The 20769-nt window shown below is 39.4% G+C and overlaps 1 protein-coding gene across 3 annotated transcripts in view; it reads right to left on the reverse strand.

The window, feature by feature from the left end:
• The window catches only part of LOC110961032 (seizure protein 6 homolog), a 94456-nt gene extending 75390 nt beyond the window's left edge, over positions 1 to 19066 (reverse strand). For 2 of the 3 annotated variants that reach the window (XM_051937301.1, XM_022208482.2), the window contains exon 1: positions 18642 to 19066. In XM_051937301.1, the coding sequence (XP_051793261.1) occupies positions 18642 to 18726 (85 nt within the window). In that variant the 5' untranslated portion in view covers positions 18727 to 19066. The remainder of the gene's footprint in view (positions 1 to 18641) is intronic. The other variant, XM_022208483.2, reaches the window with a different exon arrangement.
• Between the last annotated feature and the right edge of the window lie 1703 nt (positions 19067 to 20769).

Here is a 20769-nt window from a genome sequence, read left to right on the forward strand (position 1 = left end):
TATGGCATTGGGTCCATGCAGTCAGTCCTGAATAAAACATGGAGCAAAAAAAAAAATTAATCAAGAGAGGGCATCTGTGGCTGTCTCTGGCTGCTGGTGCTAACACTCCAGCTATTCAACACATGTGTCCTCATACTAATGACAAGCCTAAAAGGAGGCAGAGGGCAACCTCTTTTCATAATCAAAGTGTTTTTATTCATGACATGTCTATTAATTAGTTTGGAATAGTCGGCACCATTTGCTCAGGAGAATTTAAATTGGCTGAAGAGGATTTGCCCTTTCTCTGTTGAGCCAATGATTTCTTGGCAAGTCTTTATAACCGGGGAGGGACAGAGAGGGGGAGAGAAAGAGACAAGGAGATAGAAAGGGTGTGTGTCTGCATCTGTTTGTCTTTCTGTTTCTCTCTCTCTCTTTTTCTCATTCGGTGTGACTCATAGAGCCTATAAATCATATGGGGCAGAAAAATTGAAACTGTCAGTGGTGTTTACCTTGTTACATTGTGTCTGAGCTAGGTGTGTATATTATTTAGGAGAATATATTTGAATCGCTGTTTTGTGCTTGCTTTTCTACGTTATCTAAAATAACCAACTTAGTAATGCATTGTAAAGCATGGGATAACCTCAAGAAAATAATTATAATCTTGGCAGGAATTAACAGTTTGGGTTAAGGCTGGCCGACGCTATGGGCAGGGATGGCCTCGGTGAATGCAAAGAGCATCCTGCCCCTCAATTAAACATTACAGGAGGGGGGAAAAAAAGTTCCACCAATAGAAAATTAGCATAGACGACATCAGGAAAATTAAAAAAAAAAAGATTGGATGGGCAGCCTCCAACCCACCTTCAAAGTCGCCCAGTGCCCACTCCCTCTTCTTGTCATGTTCAAGTGTGGACACACGTCTAACATGCCAAGGAGGAGGGGTGTTGCTATGAAATGCACACACAAACACAAGGCAAGGTAAAGTGACCAAAAGCACACACACAGAGCAACTGCTAACAAATCACTACATATTTCAACCCCTAACCTTCACCAACTCTCACATGAATTACCACAAATTGCTAAATGCTAGTTTCACTTTAGTCTGACTCACCAGATATAGACTACGAGTATATGCCTGTTATTGTTTACATATATTTTTCTCCTTTTCTGCTATCCGTTTTTTACTGGTTTCAAAATCCCCTTTACTATGGGAAACAACAACTGGCGTACAAGCTACATGCTAGCAATCATGCATTAAGACAGCTCTGATTGGTTCTTCTGGCACACTGTTGTGACAAAGATTGTTTGCGACATTTACAGTCTCACATAGATGTTTTTGTTCGTCTGCGAGTTCTGAAAAGGTTCATTTTACCAGAATGATCCAGCAAAACTAGTTCTGTAGCATCACTGTGTTGCAGGAGCACCATTGCTACATCCAGGGCTAAACACCATCCATTATGACTGTTCTTCCCCTACAGTGGAATGATATTGGGTGCAGTCACACCATTCTCTGCTGAGGAGACAGATCCATCTTTGCAAAACTAGTTCAACTTAGTTCAGTTTCCCTTTTTATACTCATTTTTAACAGAGATTGTGTACAAAAGCAGCTTCCCAGCAGAGATGATACTGGCATCTGGCTTCAGCTTTAAACCAGCAGTCTTCAGATTACTAGACTGAACAGTTCTCTAACCTCTGATGTATCTACCACATGAGCTCCCTGCTTATTATTTCTGCCAGCCTTCTTTTGTGTTAAGAAAGACAGAGTAAAATTAGTGTGCATGAATATCCATACAGACTTCTTCAAGTGGATTAAGAAAAGAAATTTAATGTAATGCAATTTTCTCCAATAAGTATATTAAATAGTTTGCGAAATAAATAAATAAAGGTGCAAGTTAAGTCTTGAGAGAAACCTAATTACAAACCTTATTGCCTTATAGGATTGCGTGTTATCCTTCTAAACTCCTGCACCAGTGCCTCCCATGTATTATTCAGCTATAACAATTGGCATGACTTAGATAATTAAATGTCTTTTCTTATGGCTTAATCTCTATCATCTGTGTCACCTACACAAAGAAGAAGCTATTAATGTTGGCTTGTGTCTTCAGTCATTAAAACAATACTTCAAATTCAAATTTTGTGACTCTTCAACCTGGCACATTTATCCGCCTTCATTCCAACGGTGAATCAATAGAAGTATCTAATTCAAAGCCACAATAACAGAACCGCATAAGCAACCTGTCTCCGGTACAGTTAACAAACAGGCGTGCAGTATTGACACTTGTCAAGACATAATCAGCGGTGATGTTTTAGTCATGGTGAAGGATGAAACAGGAGGCAAATTGTTTGCTAATTCTCATTTCACACTCCCAATGTGAAATCAGCCAGGCACACAGAGCACCGGTTCCTCTACATGCACAATGGCCTGGCTCGCTGCATAACACCAAATTATCTTTCCCTAGGCTTAATTATTCATTAGGCAAACATAATTAATTTAAGAAGCTTCTCTCACAGGAAGAGTTTCAAATAAAGGCCAGAAGGACAGCTTTCTGCTTAATCATTAACTGAACACCGCCAAGAACCTGCAAGGGTCTAAATGCTTTATTAAATATAAACTGAACATGTGCCAGTTTTTTTCGTTCTTTCAAAAAATGTGTCGCAATTTTTGTTTTTTGTCAAGTACAGCTGAGATAGCAAGAGATACCTTCGAATTTAAACGCTTAAACTTTAATGTCAGTGTGTGTACTTTAACTGCCACGCTAATGTGAGCAGTGAACAAAATCATTTCACAAAGCCCCGAATGATTTAGGAAGCAGCTGCGACGTCTTCAAGTCCTAACTTGTGCACAGCATTTAGCAGGCACCGTGTTCTCTCACTGTGTCTGATGGGGCCATGATGTTTGTGTTGCCAAGGGGATGTGAAACCCAGATAGAAGGATTTTGTGGCGGCTCTTCTCACCCAATCCATCTCCCACCCTACACATTTACCAGAAAAACATCCTAATTACACACACTGAGTACACAGGCACACACGAGGAAGCCTTGCCCTCTATTCTCCTCCTTTATCTGCCCTTCCTTCACTCAAGCTTCCCGACTCTAACGGAAGCATCTTAGCGAGAAGGAACAGGCTTTGATGTATCTTCTCCCTGATTCTGAGCTTTCAGATCAAGGGGCTATTTGTCTTCAAGCTCACCAAATCCTCAGATGGCCTGAGACAAAGAGCAAACACACTGAAGTGCCTTTCCAGATCCATTTGCGTAATGGCAGAGCTGTCTGTTGTGTTCATATATTGACCCCCCCTGCCTTTTTTTTGTCGTAACCTCTCATGCCACTCTGTTCCAACAATCACGGCAGACTTTTTAAAGCCTTATCATTACTGCCCTCTTCACTTATTTTTCAGCCTCGATGAGATGTGGTAATTGAAGGACTAAGAGTTCCCTACTGCTTTTGCCAGTGTCTGTCTTCACCTTATTTCAAGCAAAGTTTCTTCAAGGGATTACTCTCTGCAAATGAAAAAATTCCTCGTTCATATTACCATGGAAACAACAAGATCTTCGCTCCCCGAGGATCTATTAAAACACTTCTGTTCTAAGGATCTATTCATGAGTCATTGAAAAGGGTGAATTTGACACCTATGTGCTTCTTCTGCCGGTGTGTCGGTGTGTCTCTTGGTCAAGAATTTTTGTTTTGCAGGCTTCAAAGTAAAGCTTTAGCAAAACAAGGACAGAATGTTTGGCTCACAATATTCTTGTGAAAGAAAACTTCAGCAATATCAAAATGAGTTTTGTTTTCTGGAGTTAAGAGGATGTAAAAAGAGAGTCCTTCGCTGAAATGTTTCACATTTTCCCTCAAATATTTATGTATATACTGTAGCTTTAGCCATTTAACATCTCCAAACAATATGTTAAAGAGATAACCACTGAAAGCAGGGAAAACAAAAACACCTTTTTTGTTCTGTTTTTTTTTCTGCTGTTCTCTTTGCTGCTGCAATGACTTTCTCTTTGCAATGACTTTCCTTTCTTCTCACAAAGAAAAAGAAAGAAGAAAAAAGACAAAATGTAAAAACAAAACACCGAATTCATCAAAGATTTTCTCAAAAACTGGTTCAGAAATTACAGCGCCTTTATTTGTGAATCTGTAATTCAATGCAATAGATCAACTTGTGTTTGAATAAGACCCAACTGGCAACAAATGCAAAATCAACCTGCTCGTATCAAGAGAGAAACAACAACAACAACAACAACAGGCCATTTTACTGTCAAATGAAGTTAGGGGAAAAAATCTCACAAATGTTATTTTTCTTGTAAAAGGCTTTGGCAGCAAGAAAGATTACTTGCAAATTAAAATGCATTTTTCCCATTAATATTGTAGTGCCTACTGTCTACAGTCTATAATAAATAGCATTTTTGCTACTAGCCACGATAACTGATACAAGGTTTTGCCTTTCCAGTTCCAGGAATGATCAGTTTGAGTTGTGTCAGATACCAGTGTAACCCTCTAATCCTTTTAAACCTCCCCTTTTGCAAGTCGTGGCATGTAAAGGCAAATAACTGGGGGAGAAAAATAACATTTGCAAACCTTTACAACGTGGGGAACTCATGCCTTCAAATTTGTCTGCATATTTGCCTTCATAATCAGTTTGGACAGACCAGATTGTGCAGTGAAATGAAATGTGCACTCACAAATCCCATTGGCTTATAGGGTGACATATCCAGCTGGCGAGAAACCTTTCTCTTATCTATGCTTTCATTTACAGCTGAGCACAGTGAATTTGGACAAGCCTGTAGTTAACTTTGTTAGACTTTCAAAGGTTAAATCACAAGGGTGGTGGGTGGCAGAGAGCATCCTCTCCAATGGCGAGGGACACTGAGGCAGAGTTCACAAACAGACAATAAAAGTTAAGGCAGCAGAATAAAATGACTCCAGAATCACAGCAGAAGTTTAATCCAATTTCCTTGGCAGTCAGCGCTGCGCAAAAAAAAAAAAAAAAATCACATAGTGGTTTGTCCCCTATAAAAGCCACAGGGATGGCTATATGCCATCCAAACAGGCGATCCAAAAACACCAAAAGCTGAATAAATCAATCTAACAAGAAAAAGGCAGGTTTTAAGAGAATCTATTGTGGCCAGAGGAGAGAAGTAGAAATCAGGACGACCAAGTACAAACAGTCATGGGATAAAGCAATCTTCTTCAGTCTTTATTTATCTATTTTCCAAAGATGGCATTTATGTTAAATACAGGGACAATTTTCAGTATCAGAAATTTTATTTTGACATTGTTCATGTAGCATTTTGATAAAATCCCACAATCATGTCTAAAATTACAATTTTAGCTTTGACCAAATTAAACACAAAAAAAATTCACAGACATGGATCTCAAACATTTGCTTGCTTTATCTCATTTTTGTATTCTCCTCCTGCTCGTAAAACATTAAATTTGTTATAGACTGACTGACTTACGCTACTTAAACTGTGCTAACGGGAGCTGCCTCCTCCCTCCTGTCTCTGCATTACCTTTCATCACTGCCTCAAATGTGCATCCACATGCAGAGCCAGAGCTCCTGGAGAGGAGCCAGGGAGCGTCCCTACAGCCTCTCAGCAGAAACAGCTTTGTCAAACTCAGTTAGCCGCCTCAGAGGGGGAACACCTCTTTCCACAGTAATACTCCAACTATTCACATCATGCCCCTGCCTCTGCCTCAGCCACCTCATCAATCCACACAGCAACAAAGGTAAACAGCCTCACACCTTCCAAACAGAGGCGCGTGCTGCTTTGTTGACACAGTGTATGTGCAAACCGCCTGCACAGAGGGTGAGCAACTCACAGGACAGACTGAGCTTCATTTACAGAAGGTAATTGCACTGGAGCCAAGTGGTGCACTTTTGTGATGAGATTTTTTTTTTCCAGCTTTGCTAAAACCTTCCAGACCATCCAGATTTGTTTACCCACTGAATGAAACTACTATGACAGGGACATTTAATAAGTCCAGCTAAACACAGACACGTCACCTTCAAGCAGGAATTGCCACCAACATTGACAGGTTATTTACCAACTGTGCTGCTTATTGTGTATATCTAGACATGAAATAACATGACATTTGTCCATCTGAGATGACATAAAATGCTTTGAATGAACACACTGATGAAATATTAACATTTTCAGGGTTAGAGTTTGGGTCCTGTGTGCTCTGCTGGTTCTGTTAATAAAAATATTGACCAAATGGTGAACCGAATGTGAAAAGTGGAGAAGGTTTCTTACTTCTCTGCCTTATTTTTTCTCCAAGTCTTTGTCGCTCTGCTCTCAGCTTTGCGCCTTCCTCGTCAAATTGTTTTTAACCTGCTACCTCAGTCGAGCCAAAGCACAAATCCTGCCGTGAAGACACAGGATACACTCTCACAGCTATGATCACTGCAAATCTTTTTCACCTCTCAGTATGAAATGTGCAACTTTTATGCAATAATGCGTACACGCTATTTCGTCTTACTTTCAGTTCAGCATAGGAGAAAAAAAATAGGAGGCACAGTTTTGAAAACAACCTATGCCAAAAACATCTGTCACCCTGCCTGCAGAGATAATAAGAGACAGACACTGAGTGCTGGATAGTCTAACCCAGTCATTATTTCAACAGCTGTCCTCACATGTTGCAAATTCATTTTTTTTTCTCCTTTTGTCCTGATGAAAAACATAGGATGTAGCAGACCATTTCATGCAAAATACAGATGCAGAAATGAAGAAAACTCGAGATGCGTGAGAGTGGTTGGTAGCAGCATGGACACTTGCTCAAAAAATGCCCCCAGATGATCTTTCACAGAATATTTTTCTCTCCTTTTCCCATTGCTGCTCAGCGATAAACATCTGGGGTTTTTTTTTTGTTCCTGAAGAATAGGCTCCACTGAATTTTGTGTTTATGATGCGACTCATGTTGATGGTAGAGAAAGAAAGAAAAAACGAACTCGAAGCTCATCTGCTAAAAGGGATAAATCTGAGAGGTTTTCTTCGGTTTGGTTCCGGCTGCCACTTAAGGTTAATAATGTTTACAATATATAGACTATTAACGGAAAACATGTGGAGATTAATTTTATTCTAATATACATGCAGTGTTCCGATATTCTTACAATATATGGATTTAGAGAAAACCATCAGTTCTTTGAGACTGGTGCATTTATAGGCGGCATGGCTCAGTGGTTACTGTTGCCTTACAGCTAGTAGGATCTAGTTTATTTCCCTTTGCAGATTCTGCCCGAGAGTACATATGCTGAGAGATTGAGATCTGCTGTTATGGATTTCGTCTGTTCTACCTCATTATGTGCTTTCACTGGTGCAGCAAAGGGATTGACCTATAGTGTTCAATCTAGCTGGACCAACATGAGGTTCATAAGAAGCTGAATAAATACATGACTGGTTTACAGGATTATAGATAATTTCAGATAAACGATGAACCTTCATGAAGATAAATACATGCTTGAAGTGAACACCATCCACTGAACAGCACTCAAAATAGTTAGGACTATTACTAATATTTTTGTTTTGCTTGGAAATCAAATTTCTGAAAGGTTGCAAAATAATAACAAAAATGACTGCAAATTATTCTTGTTTCCATTACCAGCTTTGGATTGACTAAACTAGGCGTTGTGTCATCAGAAGTTGGCATTATAGACATTATGCATTGCTGTAACAGAGTGCATTCCAAATCACACTCTTCCTTTTTACTTTAAGTACATATTAAAGCTGCCCTCCCAAAGTACACACATTTCATGCAGTATGTATACAATTAGGGCATACTGCTTTGTCATAATATTGCACCTTTAACTTTGACCGTGGCAGTCTGTAGAGCGAAATAAGCTGTGATTTGTCTGTACGCTGTCAGTGGTTCAAGCGTGTTTACTCCTGCGTGAAACACTGTGAAGTGTGTGACATAAATGTACAGAGAATCGTGGGTCTGAATTTGCAGTCCGGTTTGCATTCTGCAAAATGAGACCGGATGTAGTAGGACATCCAGGTATTTTTTTGTGCACTGCATTTAACATACTATAAACTGGGACATACGAAATATTTTTCTAGTGTACGATATATAATGGTGGCATGAATGGAGTTGCTAAAATCTTTGAGGAAAAAGAACAAACAAACAATGCTCTCTCCATCTATGAGAGATTTAAAAAAATTGATAGTTTTCAGGAACTGTTTTCATTCTGGGAAGCTGTAACTATCCTGTCAGCTAGTATTGACAAAGACAGCCAATGAAGCAGAAACTGCTCAGGCTTAAATGTTCACTACATCAGAACTTATTCAAAAATGCTGTTATAATCTCCCACTGTGTGTAATAACTCTTTTTTCAGAACAGATCAAAACAACCTTAAGCAAGTATAAAAAGCTCTTAATGAAATTTGGGCCATTTGTTTGAATTTTGCAATTCTTCAGGATGCACATAAAGATGGGTAAGAAATAAATAGATAATGTGAAAGTGACCCAGAAAGCACAATACTAAGGTAGCTAATATGACATTCAGCCATCAATAGCATTATTATTATTTACACCTACTTTTTCTATTAGGACTTGTCAAAAAGGCTATTTCCGCTTCACTGTGTTCCTCTGACCTGAACACCTGCGACTCATCAACTTTTCCAGCTTTGTGATCTGCTGCCTGTTTCTCCAGCCTCACCCCCTTACTTCTCCTATCGTTCCCCTTTCTCCCTATCTGTTTTTGTTTCTTAAGTCTAGCTGTCTGCTCGCCTGTTTGATTCCTGCTGATACCTGTTGTCTGCCTGTGAATTTCTGTTTTTGTGGCTTTTCCCTCCTTCCATGCTTACGGTAAAAGTTTCTGTCATATCAAATTCTCTACCTCAGTCTCCTGCTTATTGTCTGCAAGATGCAGTTTTGATTCCACAAAGCCGCTGGGTGATTTCACCCTCCAGGCCTGTTCCTACATGTACTTACATCATTAGTACTGAATCATGTATGAAGGGGAATTTAATAACGCAATCATCATTTTGGTAAAATATGCAGCTATATGCGGAACACCGGACTTAGACTCATATGCAAGAGTCATATTCATGTTCTTCTTTCCATCTTTCAGTATCAAAAAAAAGTTGGTGTACACTCTATGGTGACAGATTAAATCCCTGAGGTGAGAAATCAAGATAGCAAATAAATGCACAAAACAATCTGCTTATAGAAATAGTCACACTATAACGACAGGAAATTCCTTAAGAATCACCTCAATTTTAATTTTAAAAGCCTGAAAGAGTTGGAATATGTTTGCTTGTTGGACTCTTATGTGCCCCTATAGATGATTGAAAAAAAATGTAGATTCAAAGCAAGGAACTTTTGTTGTTGCTGCTGCTATTGTTGTTGCGGCATACATGTTATTAAAGGGTCTGAATCATGAGTCGCTGTGCAGTACAGTATAATAATGAACAATGAAAGACGTTTACACGTGACTCTACAAGCATTGTTGGTCTGATAATACAGTTTTTCTCAGCGTATTTCAATAACTATCTGAAAGCACGCCTTCCAACACACCTCTTAGTATGTGCAGAATGGGGGAAGGGGGTTTGTTCTTGACAACTTTAGCATGGCATTTACATTTGTATGTTATTTGTTTTTGAAATAGAGTGACTTTACCACAAATGTACAATTGGTGGATAACTGTTCTCATATGTCCAACATAAAAATGATGTTGGCACTTTGGTTTATCATACAGCCTCACACTAGAAAGTCATAACAAAATCACTTCAGTTGTAAGACATTATAACAGTTAAATTTAGAAGAAGAAAAAGAGATGCAAAGTGTGTTATCATTTGCTGAAGAAATAGTTGAACTCAAACACCTACAGGGGAACCAGCTTAGCAACAGACAATTCACATTCACACACACGGGCCTCTAAAGTACACGTCTGTTTTCATGCTAACATCGTGGTCTCACATTTAAACCAACAATGTCAAAACTAACACTGAACTCATCAGTCAAGCAAGGACATCTGAATTACTCTTAGCATCAAAACGATTTTTAACACACTCTTGACGCCAAATAATATTATCATGGGCGCACTCGATGACAATTTCAAAGAAGGAAATGAATGAAAAAGAAATATCCTTCAGTGTCTGTGTATTCCACGCGGGTGCAGCTTAAATCAGCCAGCAGGACGAAAATATAAAGCATTCCTCTGAGCATAATGCTAAAATCAGCATAGCAACACAGTGGCAATTCTGACGTGCTAATGTTTACAAGGTGCAAAGTTGTCCATGTTCACAACTCAGTTTGGCATGTTAGCACACCAACTATAGCTAATTAGCTCAGACAGAAGCTAAAACTGAGACTGATAGGAGTGTTCTTTATATGGAAAGTATTTGCTTTAAAAAACTGTATTTTATTATATCAGAGAAAATGTATTTTGCTAGATGAAAAGTCCAGAGACAAAGCTACTATTGTCTACACTAATTCTAATAGCAAATTATTTAATAGTCCAGGAATTTTTCTAAAAACTTCCCTCACAGGATGGCAGCAGGAAAATTCAAAAGAACTCAGCAGATTCCATCCTCTAAGAAACATGAATATCTGTACAAAACTCCTTGTCGGTACTGTAGGTGAGATATCTCAGACGCCACTCTTTCTTTGTGTTGCAGGGCGAAACGCTAAAATTAACGGACATTAAACAATAGAACACATCACGCTCTTGTCAAAAGCATTGTTTGGTCCATAAAGCTTTTCCTAAGCCAGCAGGAAGCTACGGAACATCACTTCTCCGTCTAATTCACACCGCATGGGACAGAAATGTCAGATATGAACAGAGCAGCTTTTACCACTAAAAGCAATAGTCGAGCAATCAATGACGGGGTCTAACAGAACTGCAGCTGTTCCCCGCTAAGTAATCCATTCTTAAGGACGAGTATTCTTTTAAAAAGCTGCTCACAGCTCTGACAGATGAGAGCGGCCACATTGAGACAGTTCTCCATCACCAAGAGAGAAGCGGAGGCAGACGACGGGCTTGTAACCGACAGACAATTGCCTGACCACCCTGCAGTTGCTTCGACTGACAATGTTCGATATTTTGAAGATGGCGGTCGATGGTAGAACCTCTAAATTATACACAGGGTCCTTGGGGGGCATTACTTCAATATATCTCACTACAGAGAACGGTGCTCGTGGTCACATTGCTGCCCTCTGCTCTGTATTGTCTGGAGTGGAGACGTCAGCAGCACAAAAGATTTTGGAAATAAATGTGTGCCTGTCACTTAATTTTAGCTTGTGACTCAAACAGAGGGATGTTATTTCCACTGCAAAATTGTTTTGCTTGATCTTTGCGATAGGCGGTCCTTGTGGCTAAAATCAGATATGGGGGGGTGAAATAAAATCAAGAAAGATGTGAAAGCGCAATGAAATGCGGACAAACTTCAAGTATAAATGAAAAAACTTTTCCCCCAGTGTCCTGCACACTTTCTTTGCTCGCGTTTGTCTTGGACCATTTTCAATTACTCGTGCAGCTACTATCCCCTTCCTTGATCTATCCACAACATTGTTATCTTTCTCTGCTACTTATAATATGTTTACTCATCCTGATGAATTCAATTACATCTTTTCAGAGGAAATTACTGTGGGGGTGGCTCTGCCTGCCAGAGGTCAGCACTAACTGTGAATACTAAAACTACTCCCCCAAACACATTACACAGCCTATTACCTGCTACTTTCCACACAGCACTCTCCGACCCTACATAAGCCTTTTCCACCGCCACAGATGAAATGCTTTCTAGATGGGATCTGGCGTGGAGAAGAGGGGAAGAGAGCTGGAGCTGTCCCCAGGCCTAATCGTTTCAGAGAGCCATCCCCACTGCAGCCGCAAAACACGCCAGTCCTGATTAGGGAGGTGTGCACACGGCCAGGCAGAGCATAAAAGGTGCGGAAAGGAGGCTTGGCCTGGGGGAGGCTAACGCTGCTGACTTTTTTTTTTTTTCCAGTGGACAACTGGTGGGATCGATAAGGCACAAGGCCAACAGCAAAGCAGGTAAACAGGTAGAAAGTAAGCTTACGATATAGTGCCTTGACAAAGTGGTAGACATCTCTTCATTTGGAGTTTTGCTAGAAGGGTACGATCCCCCCCGTCACCCACTTAAATTAGCAAGGCATAGTTTCTTAGTCGGTTGCTCTCCCCTTGCTGCAGGTGCTGCCCCAATCCCAGAGTGTCTGTCCACCATCCGAGGGGAAATTTCTCTCCTTTGCCGGTGATACATGTTGACAATTTCATTGTAAACCTGTTACTTCAAATCTCTGAAGAGATGATTGTGTTGAGACAAAACACAGGCTGTTGGAGAAACCTCTCACATAATTATCTAAACGCAGGAACCCATTTCAGGTCTATCCAAATTGTCAGACTGATTATACAAACAGAATGTGAAATACTGTCAGGAAAAAAAAAAGACACTGTGTCTTCTCTCCGTCTTTTTTTGCATCGTTTTAAAATATCTGGAGCAAGACTGGACTCTAATTTACAAGCAATAACAGTGTGAGTCAATGTGGAAAGAGCAAAACATGTTTACTCTAAAATCATTCAATTATGCGGCCGTATTCTCTTTGTATGCCTGCATAGACACGGTAACCTCCTTGTACAGAAATTAAAATGTGACTTTGTTCAGTGCTTATAATATATTTGTTCTAATTCTGTCGCTTAATTGCTTAATGACCAAGTAGCCATTGCTGTAATTACCTTCTGAGTACATATTTTGATGATATGTGATTTCAGTCTTGGTTTTATTTTATTTCAATTTTCATAAATGTGTGAATTCAAGGTTGCAGACTTGAAAGCATTTTCTCATCTGAGCCACTGACATTATGTGACTTTAAATGCAGGAAACATGCTGAGTATTTTTAGATTGTATAACCTGTTTCACCATTCCTACACCATGACTAAATGTTCTATTTCTTTTCATAAATTTGCATGTAATCACACTGTAGGAATATTGGGAAATCTTAAAACAACATGTCCAATCATTTCCCATTCTTAATGCCTCTGAATTCTTAGATTGAACGGTTGCCCTCTTCGCGATTTAACTGATATAGCATGACTTAGTGGTAACACCGTGGTGTCTTTTCCATGGGGTAAAACCAGCTGTTAGAGAAGCATTCCAAGCAAAACAGTGATGAAATCCAAAAAGATTCCAGAAAAAAAAAGAGTCTCCTGCCTTCGACAAATAAAGCTCCGCACTTTTGAGGAAGAAAATATACGAGGCAATGAGTCAAATTAGGATGCATAGAACATTCTCACGGAGCGAGAGAGGCATTTGCACATGAAGAGCCGAAAATGAGTCGCATTCAGCCAAGCTGTGAGCTCCACCTAGGAGGCAGTGAAAGAGACCGAGACATGCACAGAGAGGGGCTGAGGCAGGCAGGCGCCAAGCCTTGAAGAGGGGCATTCTGGCATAATGACTCTCATTTACCATTGACAGGCCTTGGGAAAGTTAAACTAATTATGACAGCACACAGATGCTGAATAGCCCTTGATGAAGTTAATAACTGCCAATCCAACAAACAGGTGTTGAATGATTTCTGTTACCTCCTCTGGAATTATAGGATGTTCAGATTTTTTATTTTTTTTTCCCCCAGCACATCGCTCAAAGCAGCAATCTATCCTGCGGCAGAATTATGCTATGTTGGGCACGATCCTGCCAAATTGCATGAACATTTGTTGAATACCCCCAATGACAGATATTCAGACAGCTAGTTGTGTAACCTGTAACATAAGAGAGACAAATAGTGAAAATTACCACTGAGTTGAATGAGCACACAACAAAATGCTTGTTTGAAATGAAAGGAGCGTCGTTCTGCTGTTGTGGTAACAGGTGTCAATACAAAAGCATACCCACGCAAATTCACTTCATCCTTTCTGTGAGTTCAGTATTTCAGTTTCTGTCAGTGGTGCAGTTCTAATATGCATCTCTTCCGATATTAGCCTCACTTTAAGGGCTGCATACATCAATTTTAGGATAACAGACCTAAACAGAGCGAGAAAAACGTTTGTCCATGTAAACTAGATGCTAAAGTGATTGTGCTACGCAGTCTAATCTCTCAATAAATAACCTTTGTTAGATACTGCCAGTCTACTGCTGTCTTCTCCAATAAGCTATACGACAAATAATTTAATGTTGTGAGACAGCATAGATTTTATTGATATTCTTGAAGCTCACGGTGGCATGTCAAGGAGAGCTTCTGTCAACCCGGAGGAAATCACTGACTGAACTTTTGGACGCATAAAACATCCCTTCATCCAACTCCCAGATCACTACAGATCACAGTTAACAGGGAGGAGATAATGTGTGTGCATAAAAATAATAGGCTCAGCTGAATGACATTAAATTGTGTCGAACTTTAAGTGCCACACAAGGGCCAACAAGAACACTTCAGTGGATTAGCTATTAAACATCTGTCAGGATTTTACTGTATTAGACATATCAGTTTGAAAAGCTGTGCAAAATTCGTTTTTTATTGGGACGATTTGTTGGTAATTGCTTTAAAAAAGTGGCTTTTGACCGTTTAAAGTTGCAGTAGGCAAAAATTGGGAAAAATAAAAGAAAAAATATGAAGAAACAAAAAATACAAATTCAAAATACACAGCATTCCTCTTGCAGCTCTTCCATTTCTAGCTTAAGCTCCTCCTACCGGACAATCACGCACTTTGAATGTGCAAAGATGGTCAATTTAAGGTCAATATTCTTAATTTCACCAAGGATTTGAACAGCATTCTGCAAAGTGAAAGCCCATCATCTAACCTATAGTACCACTTGGGACTTTGCTGCTATCTGAGCTATCTTATCTGATCAATGCAGTCCCATGTTTGGCTAAAATCTCCCATCAAAGGCTCGATTTTCTAAGGCTTTGCAGTGAAGGTGCAGAAGTCTAGTTTCCACCCGGATCACTGAAATTACAACAGGCTAAAAGAGCATTATGGATTTTTTTATTATTTATTTTTTTGGTGGGGGGGAAGGGGGGGGGGGGTTGCCAAGTGCTGCCAAAATATATATATATATATATATACTGCCTACTCCAGCTTTAAGTGAATGCTTATTCAGCCAATTGGCTTTTTAAAGTGGTTAGGAATGTTTCAACATTTGGGTTTCCTGTAAACTGTCTCGAAAATGTATGCAGTAAATGTTGCCCTAACATTTCTTAGAATCAGACTTGACCCAGTGGGATAAAACAATTACTTCACATAGCATGTTTTATATTAGAGTGTAAATTTGATTTATGTCACAGAGGACAAGTTCAAGCTGTTGCCTTCAGGCTGTCTCTATCTAAATTTGTCAGTGGAGATCTGTATTTGAGTATTGCCACTGAGTACTACATACAATGTTTTGCTATCTGGCGATCACATATTAAAAGTACTGTTCCCATGCATTAATCATGCTGCACATACCTCACTGGTTTGTAAAAGTATATTTAAATTTACATGTGAAAGTGTTGTTTTATTAGCATTCAGTATTAATGAATTTATTTATTTGTTTACTCTTTGATGGGAAACAGATTCTATGACATGGAACAGATGGTATACAAGAGCATACGTGTTTCCACAATTTTCATGATATATATCCCAGTGGTTTCACGACCCACTTCACTTTTTATGTGTTCAGTATAAATGAAAGAAACAGCTTATTTTATATGTAGGTGTACGGAAACCATGCAGACTCTGTTCAGAACTAGTGAGTCACGTTGCCATTTCTACCAAACACAAGTGAATGCTTGAAGACAAACTAAATGGAAGTGGCTCATGAAAAGCACAGGACAGATTTAGGGGCAGTCCATTTAATCGTTCTTGTTGTTTTTGCAGTTAAAAGTGTACATAAATAACTGAGAGGTTCTGATCAGAATTTTAATCATCCCTCCTCCGTCTTGCCACAAATAACCTCTTTTTAATGGGAAAACATTAAAGGGACCCGAGGCTCGAGCAATTCTTTTGCAAAGCAACATTTATTTGTCATAACTTTGGTCAACTTAATCAGGGTGGGTAATTTTTCTTTCCAGTGCTTCCTTTTCCTTTTGTCATTTGAATGTTTTGTTGTTGCCCATTTGAAGCTTGTTTTGAATAATTTAAAGCATTAGCTAATGCCATGACATTAATGTAATCAAATTATTACTATAATTTATGAAAAGTCTTTACTCCGTCTGCCTGCAAAGTTAGAAGCCTAAACAATGAAATCCAGACACTTGGAACAAAACTCTGGATATCTACATTCATACTAAATGAAAAACGTACATGCATGCTGCAGACATGGCATCTATGATCTACACAGTGCAGAGTGTTGTGAAGAAATCTTTGCATTTTCTTACTAGTTCCTAACAAAGTGTGTGCAAAAAAATACACTAGAATCCGTACAGATTTAGTTTTCAATGGAGAGAAATCCCAAATAACAAACGTAGTCGGATCTGGTCTTGCAAATAGAATCTGCAAGAAGCGATGCAAATTGCATGGAAAAGGCAAAAATATATGCAAATAACTCAGCAGTTAAAGAATAATTTGTTGCCTAACAATTAATTTATCAGGCTCATCAGTCATAAATGTAATTTATTACTGAAATCATTAACTGAAAATGATTTTTCTCTTTACACCATAATGTGATTGCGCACTGCGCACATGGGGAAATAATGGCACTGTTCCCAAAATTTGACGATGAAGTAGATGGATGGCTGTTTGTGTTCCCTGCTAGGTGAGAGACTGATGCGAGTTCATAACAACAAGCGATGCCACAAATGAGAAATTAGCACCTCTCTTAAACTAAAAAGCACAATGACTCCTGTGAGTATACATTCAGACTTTCTGGCAATGACAAAACATCAGATCTACAAGAGTTAGAAATGCTGAGATGACCCACCTTGGAGAATTTACTATGGAGGGAACATTTGCTGGCTAAGCAACAGCACAGAATTCACTAATGGAGGCTGTTAAATTTTATTTTTGCTCTAAAAAATAATGCACTGTGCATTTTTTTCCCTCTCCCTAGAGTTTCAGGCAGTGATTGAACAGGGCATGTGTGTTCTTGGAATACTGTGACTCTGAAAACACTCAAAATTCACACTTCTTCTACTGCACTGTGCTCCACTGCTGAGTGTTTACTCAAGTTAATTAACATTTAAACACTATATATAGATATGTATCTACCATCTAGGTGTGTTGGGCTGTACCACAAATAATGAGATTTGCACTTTGCTTCTGTAAGATTGTAAAATTCAATTCTGTAACGATGCAGCATCTTTTTTTCCTGCTAGATATTCAATCAGTTGATGTTTTGTTGATAGTGTAAAATATTGTCTCAGGCACTGGGACAGAATTGCAGCTCAGTTTTCGATGGGATGAGATGTAATGACTGTACCGGCCCAGGCAATGTGAATTCATTTTCATACTTATTACACTGTTTTGTAATTACGTTTTCCTCATAAATATGTTCGTTCTGAACAGGAAACAGGCAGCTTTCATAAAAGGCTTCCTGAGAGGAGGACACAGACACGCATTCAGTTCTATGGCACTTGCACTAACTGCAAATGAAGGTGTGGCGCTCACATAAAAAATAAACTGTGAAGGTGCAGAATTCAATTTTTGCTATACAGTCATAAATCCTGCTGAGAGAAATGCATTTAAATATGCATTTGTTCACCTCATTTAGAGGCTCATAAGCCACTGGGCAAACTGTATCTGCACTACTTTGGAGGTGCTTCATGTCCATGCCTTGTTACTTGACCAAGAGCAGATATGCATCACCCTCCACAGAGGAGTGATAATAAAACTGTGTAGACAACCCGAAACACACATAGGCCAACAGAAAGCATAGTTATAATGATGAAGAGGGGGTAGACGCACACTGGAGAAATAATTAGGACAAGGCCACGAATCCGTTGCCGCTTCCCACAAGCACTCAACTGTGTCAAACAGCTTGGTCAATAATCTTCAGCAATTCCCGAGGATTAGAGTCTTATTACCGGGCACCGTCTGTCACACAGACCTCGGTGCCCAAAACAAGTCACTTCCTGACTGTTTACTCCGGGTTTCTGTCAATAAATAAACATCTCAAACACCCCGTTAGAGAATGGAGCACATTAGGTTGGAATATGGTCCATAACAGTGTTCGGTTTGTGGATGTCTTAAGTTTATTTTTCTTCCCCGGTGCTTGTTTTCTGCAGTCAAATGTGAATGTGATGGCAGTAAGAGCAATTTATAGCGATTGTGTAAGTTGTGATTGACAGCAAACTGTTATGTAACAAATTGTAAAACACATTTTACCCTGTAGCATAATGTGAGAATCTATAACTAATTGATCGGTGCGTATTTTGGAGCCACTTGGACACCAGTTTCCATACATTTTGCTGCTTGGTTTTAATTATTTGTTGTGTTATTCCTGTTGTTGAAGTTAGAAAAGTAGTAGTTTGAAATGTATGAAGACAATTAAGAATACTATCTTTACTAAAAGTCTCCAACATTTTGCATAAAAACGTTGTTTCTTTCCATAGCTTTGCGCATTCTGACGATGACGTTTAAAACCTGATTATAAACAGAACTGTGTTAACACCGTCACATGCACACTTGTAGATCCGAGAATCGTGAATCTAATGTCATTACACAGCACTGAGCTCTGCCATCGCCTTTGTGTAGTTTGTCAGCAGGAAGTGCACGGAACAATCTCCACAAACTTCTTACCTTGTCCATGGATTTCGACCACGGCGGCGGTGAGAACCAAAACCGCGAAGATGGTCTTAAATTGGCAATCTCGTCTCATACACATGTCTACTAAAGTCGAGGTCGCTTTTTGCGTAGCTATACAGAGCACGTCCTTGTGTTAAAAAGAATACTTCCAGCGAGGGGGAGAGAAAAATCTACATAAAGCGAACAAAGCGAGGGTTTTAACGTCTGAAGGGTAGGAACAGGAGCGCACGGTTTGCTCTTGGACTTCCTCGGTAATTCGCAGAGTGAAGACAGTCGAGAATAATCAAGTGAAATGCGGAGGTCCCTGTTTAATTTGAACGCTCAGTAAGCGGATTCCTGACTGTGAGCTGTCGGCACATGGAGAGAGAAGGCAGCCGAGGCTTCAGCACCGCGGACAGCTCCTAGCGTCTGAGGAGGGAACAGCCGCGTCAAAGTTACTTGGAGGAGTTGGAACACTGTCCTCTCTGCTTTTTCTCCCAAGTCTGGCTTGGTTCTATTTATTTACATTTCCTAGCAAGACAAATGTCTGTTGTATTTGAAAGTTATTTTCACCAGCATGATAGTCACAATCAGTTTCAAGAGCACCACATTCTTTTTTTTAATCAATCTTGTCATGCTGTTGAAGGCCACATATGAAGATCACCAGCTAACTGTATGTTTTTATCTTTCACTGCATCCTTTATTGAAGCTTCAGTGAGGCGGAATCATGTTTTTAACAATATGTACACACACTTCCACACACAGAGCACACAATTTGCGTAGCCTATAATATTATACAAAACTGACATTTTCATTCCAAGATTCTTTCCAACTCCTTCCATTTAGAGCAGCATAGTGTTTAAAAGCTGTTTTGTTTACAGAAACTCCCTTCTGCTAGCTAAAGACAACCAGCCCAGCTTCTTGTGCAAGATACAATGGTGAGTAATAAGGTAAGATACTTTCTAGTCCCTAAAGGGAAATATGCCTCGGGGTGTAGTGCATATTTTACAGCTTTGTACCACTATAGACAACACAATAAAAAGCATACAAACAAATAAAAACAATTCACAACTGTGCACAGAATTTAGCCCTATGTGTGTGTGTGTATGTATGTATATATATATATATATATATATATATATATATATATATATATATATATATATATAAACATATAAGAACATTTCTGTGTAAAACTCACATTTTCACATACACAGCACAGTACTGCGTCTTGCATAAATCAGATAAATAATGCAAACAGAACAAAAGCAAGGTTCCCCAGATTAACCTTGTAGATCAAGTGCGTAGGGCAGCCATATCAAGAGTTGGAGCTGTTATGTGTTGAGTGGTGTGATAGAAGTAGCAATAAAAGAAATTCAAAATGACTTCCCTTATAATTGTGGCCTCTGTAACGTCTACCTGAAGTAGACATAGTCTGAGAATACGATGTGAGGGGTCCTTCATTATGTACTGCACATATCTGACAAGGTTTTACTTATCAATTTATTTTCACAGAAAATTTATTGCCCATGATAAAGTGCAATGCGCTGTGATATAGGCTCATAAGCCTTGAGGATGAGTGAGGGGTATATAAATGTGAATTAAAAAGAAACAGAATGTTCAATTATACAATAGCATTCACTAGAAATGAGATTTTGATAATGAATGTGCTGGTCAGGTGTTCAATATGGGTCTTAAAAAGAGTCTTATAAATTGCAGTGCTTTTTGTTCCTGACCGTAATTTTAGCACACACACCTTTCTGATCGGTTTTTGTGCCCACACAAGTCAGGACTGCAGCTGAGTGGATTTTTTTTTTCCTTTTTCAGTCCACTTCCCAGTAAAGCTTAGACTGTGCTGTGCATGACAGGCCCTGAGGTGAGACCTTCCTCAGGTGCTGGAAATAACCATGTCATGCTCTAAGTCTCTTAGGTCACTGTTTGGTCCCTTTTCTAGGTTCGGTTTATGTCTCAAGGCTGTAAGTATTTGCCAGTGATGTATGTCAGCCCAGTACTGCAGGAGACGTTTCCCCTTAATGAATGGCAGGAGCTCTAAATTAGTTACTGCAGGTAAACCATAACCAGTGAGATACGATATCTGATCACCGCAGTATTTGGTCGCTGGAGCTGCAAGAGCCAAAGCGAC

This window comes from Acanthochromis polyacanthus, chromosome 17 (assembly GCF_021347895.1).
Source record: "Acanthochromis polyacanthus isolate Apoly-LR-REF ecotype Palm Island chromosome 17, KAUST_Apoly_ChrSc, whole genome shotgun sequence".
Lineage (NCBI taxonomy): Eukaryota > Metazoa > Chordata > Actinopteri > Pomacentridae > Acanthochromis > Acanthochromis polyacanthus.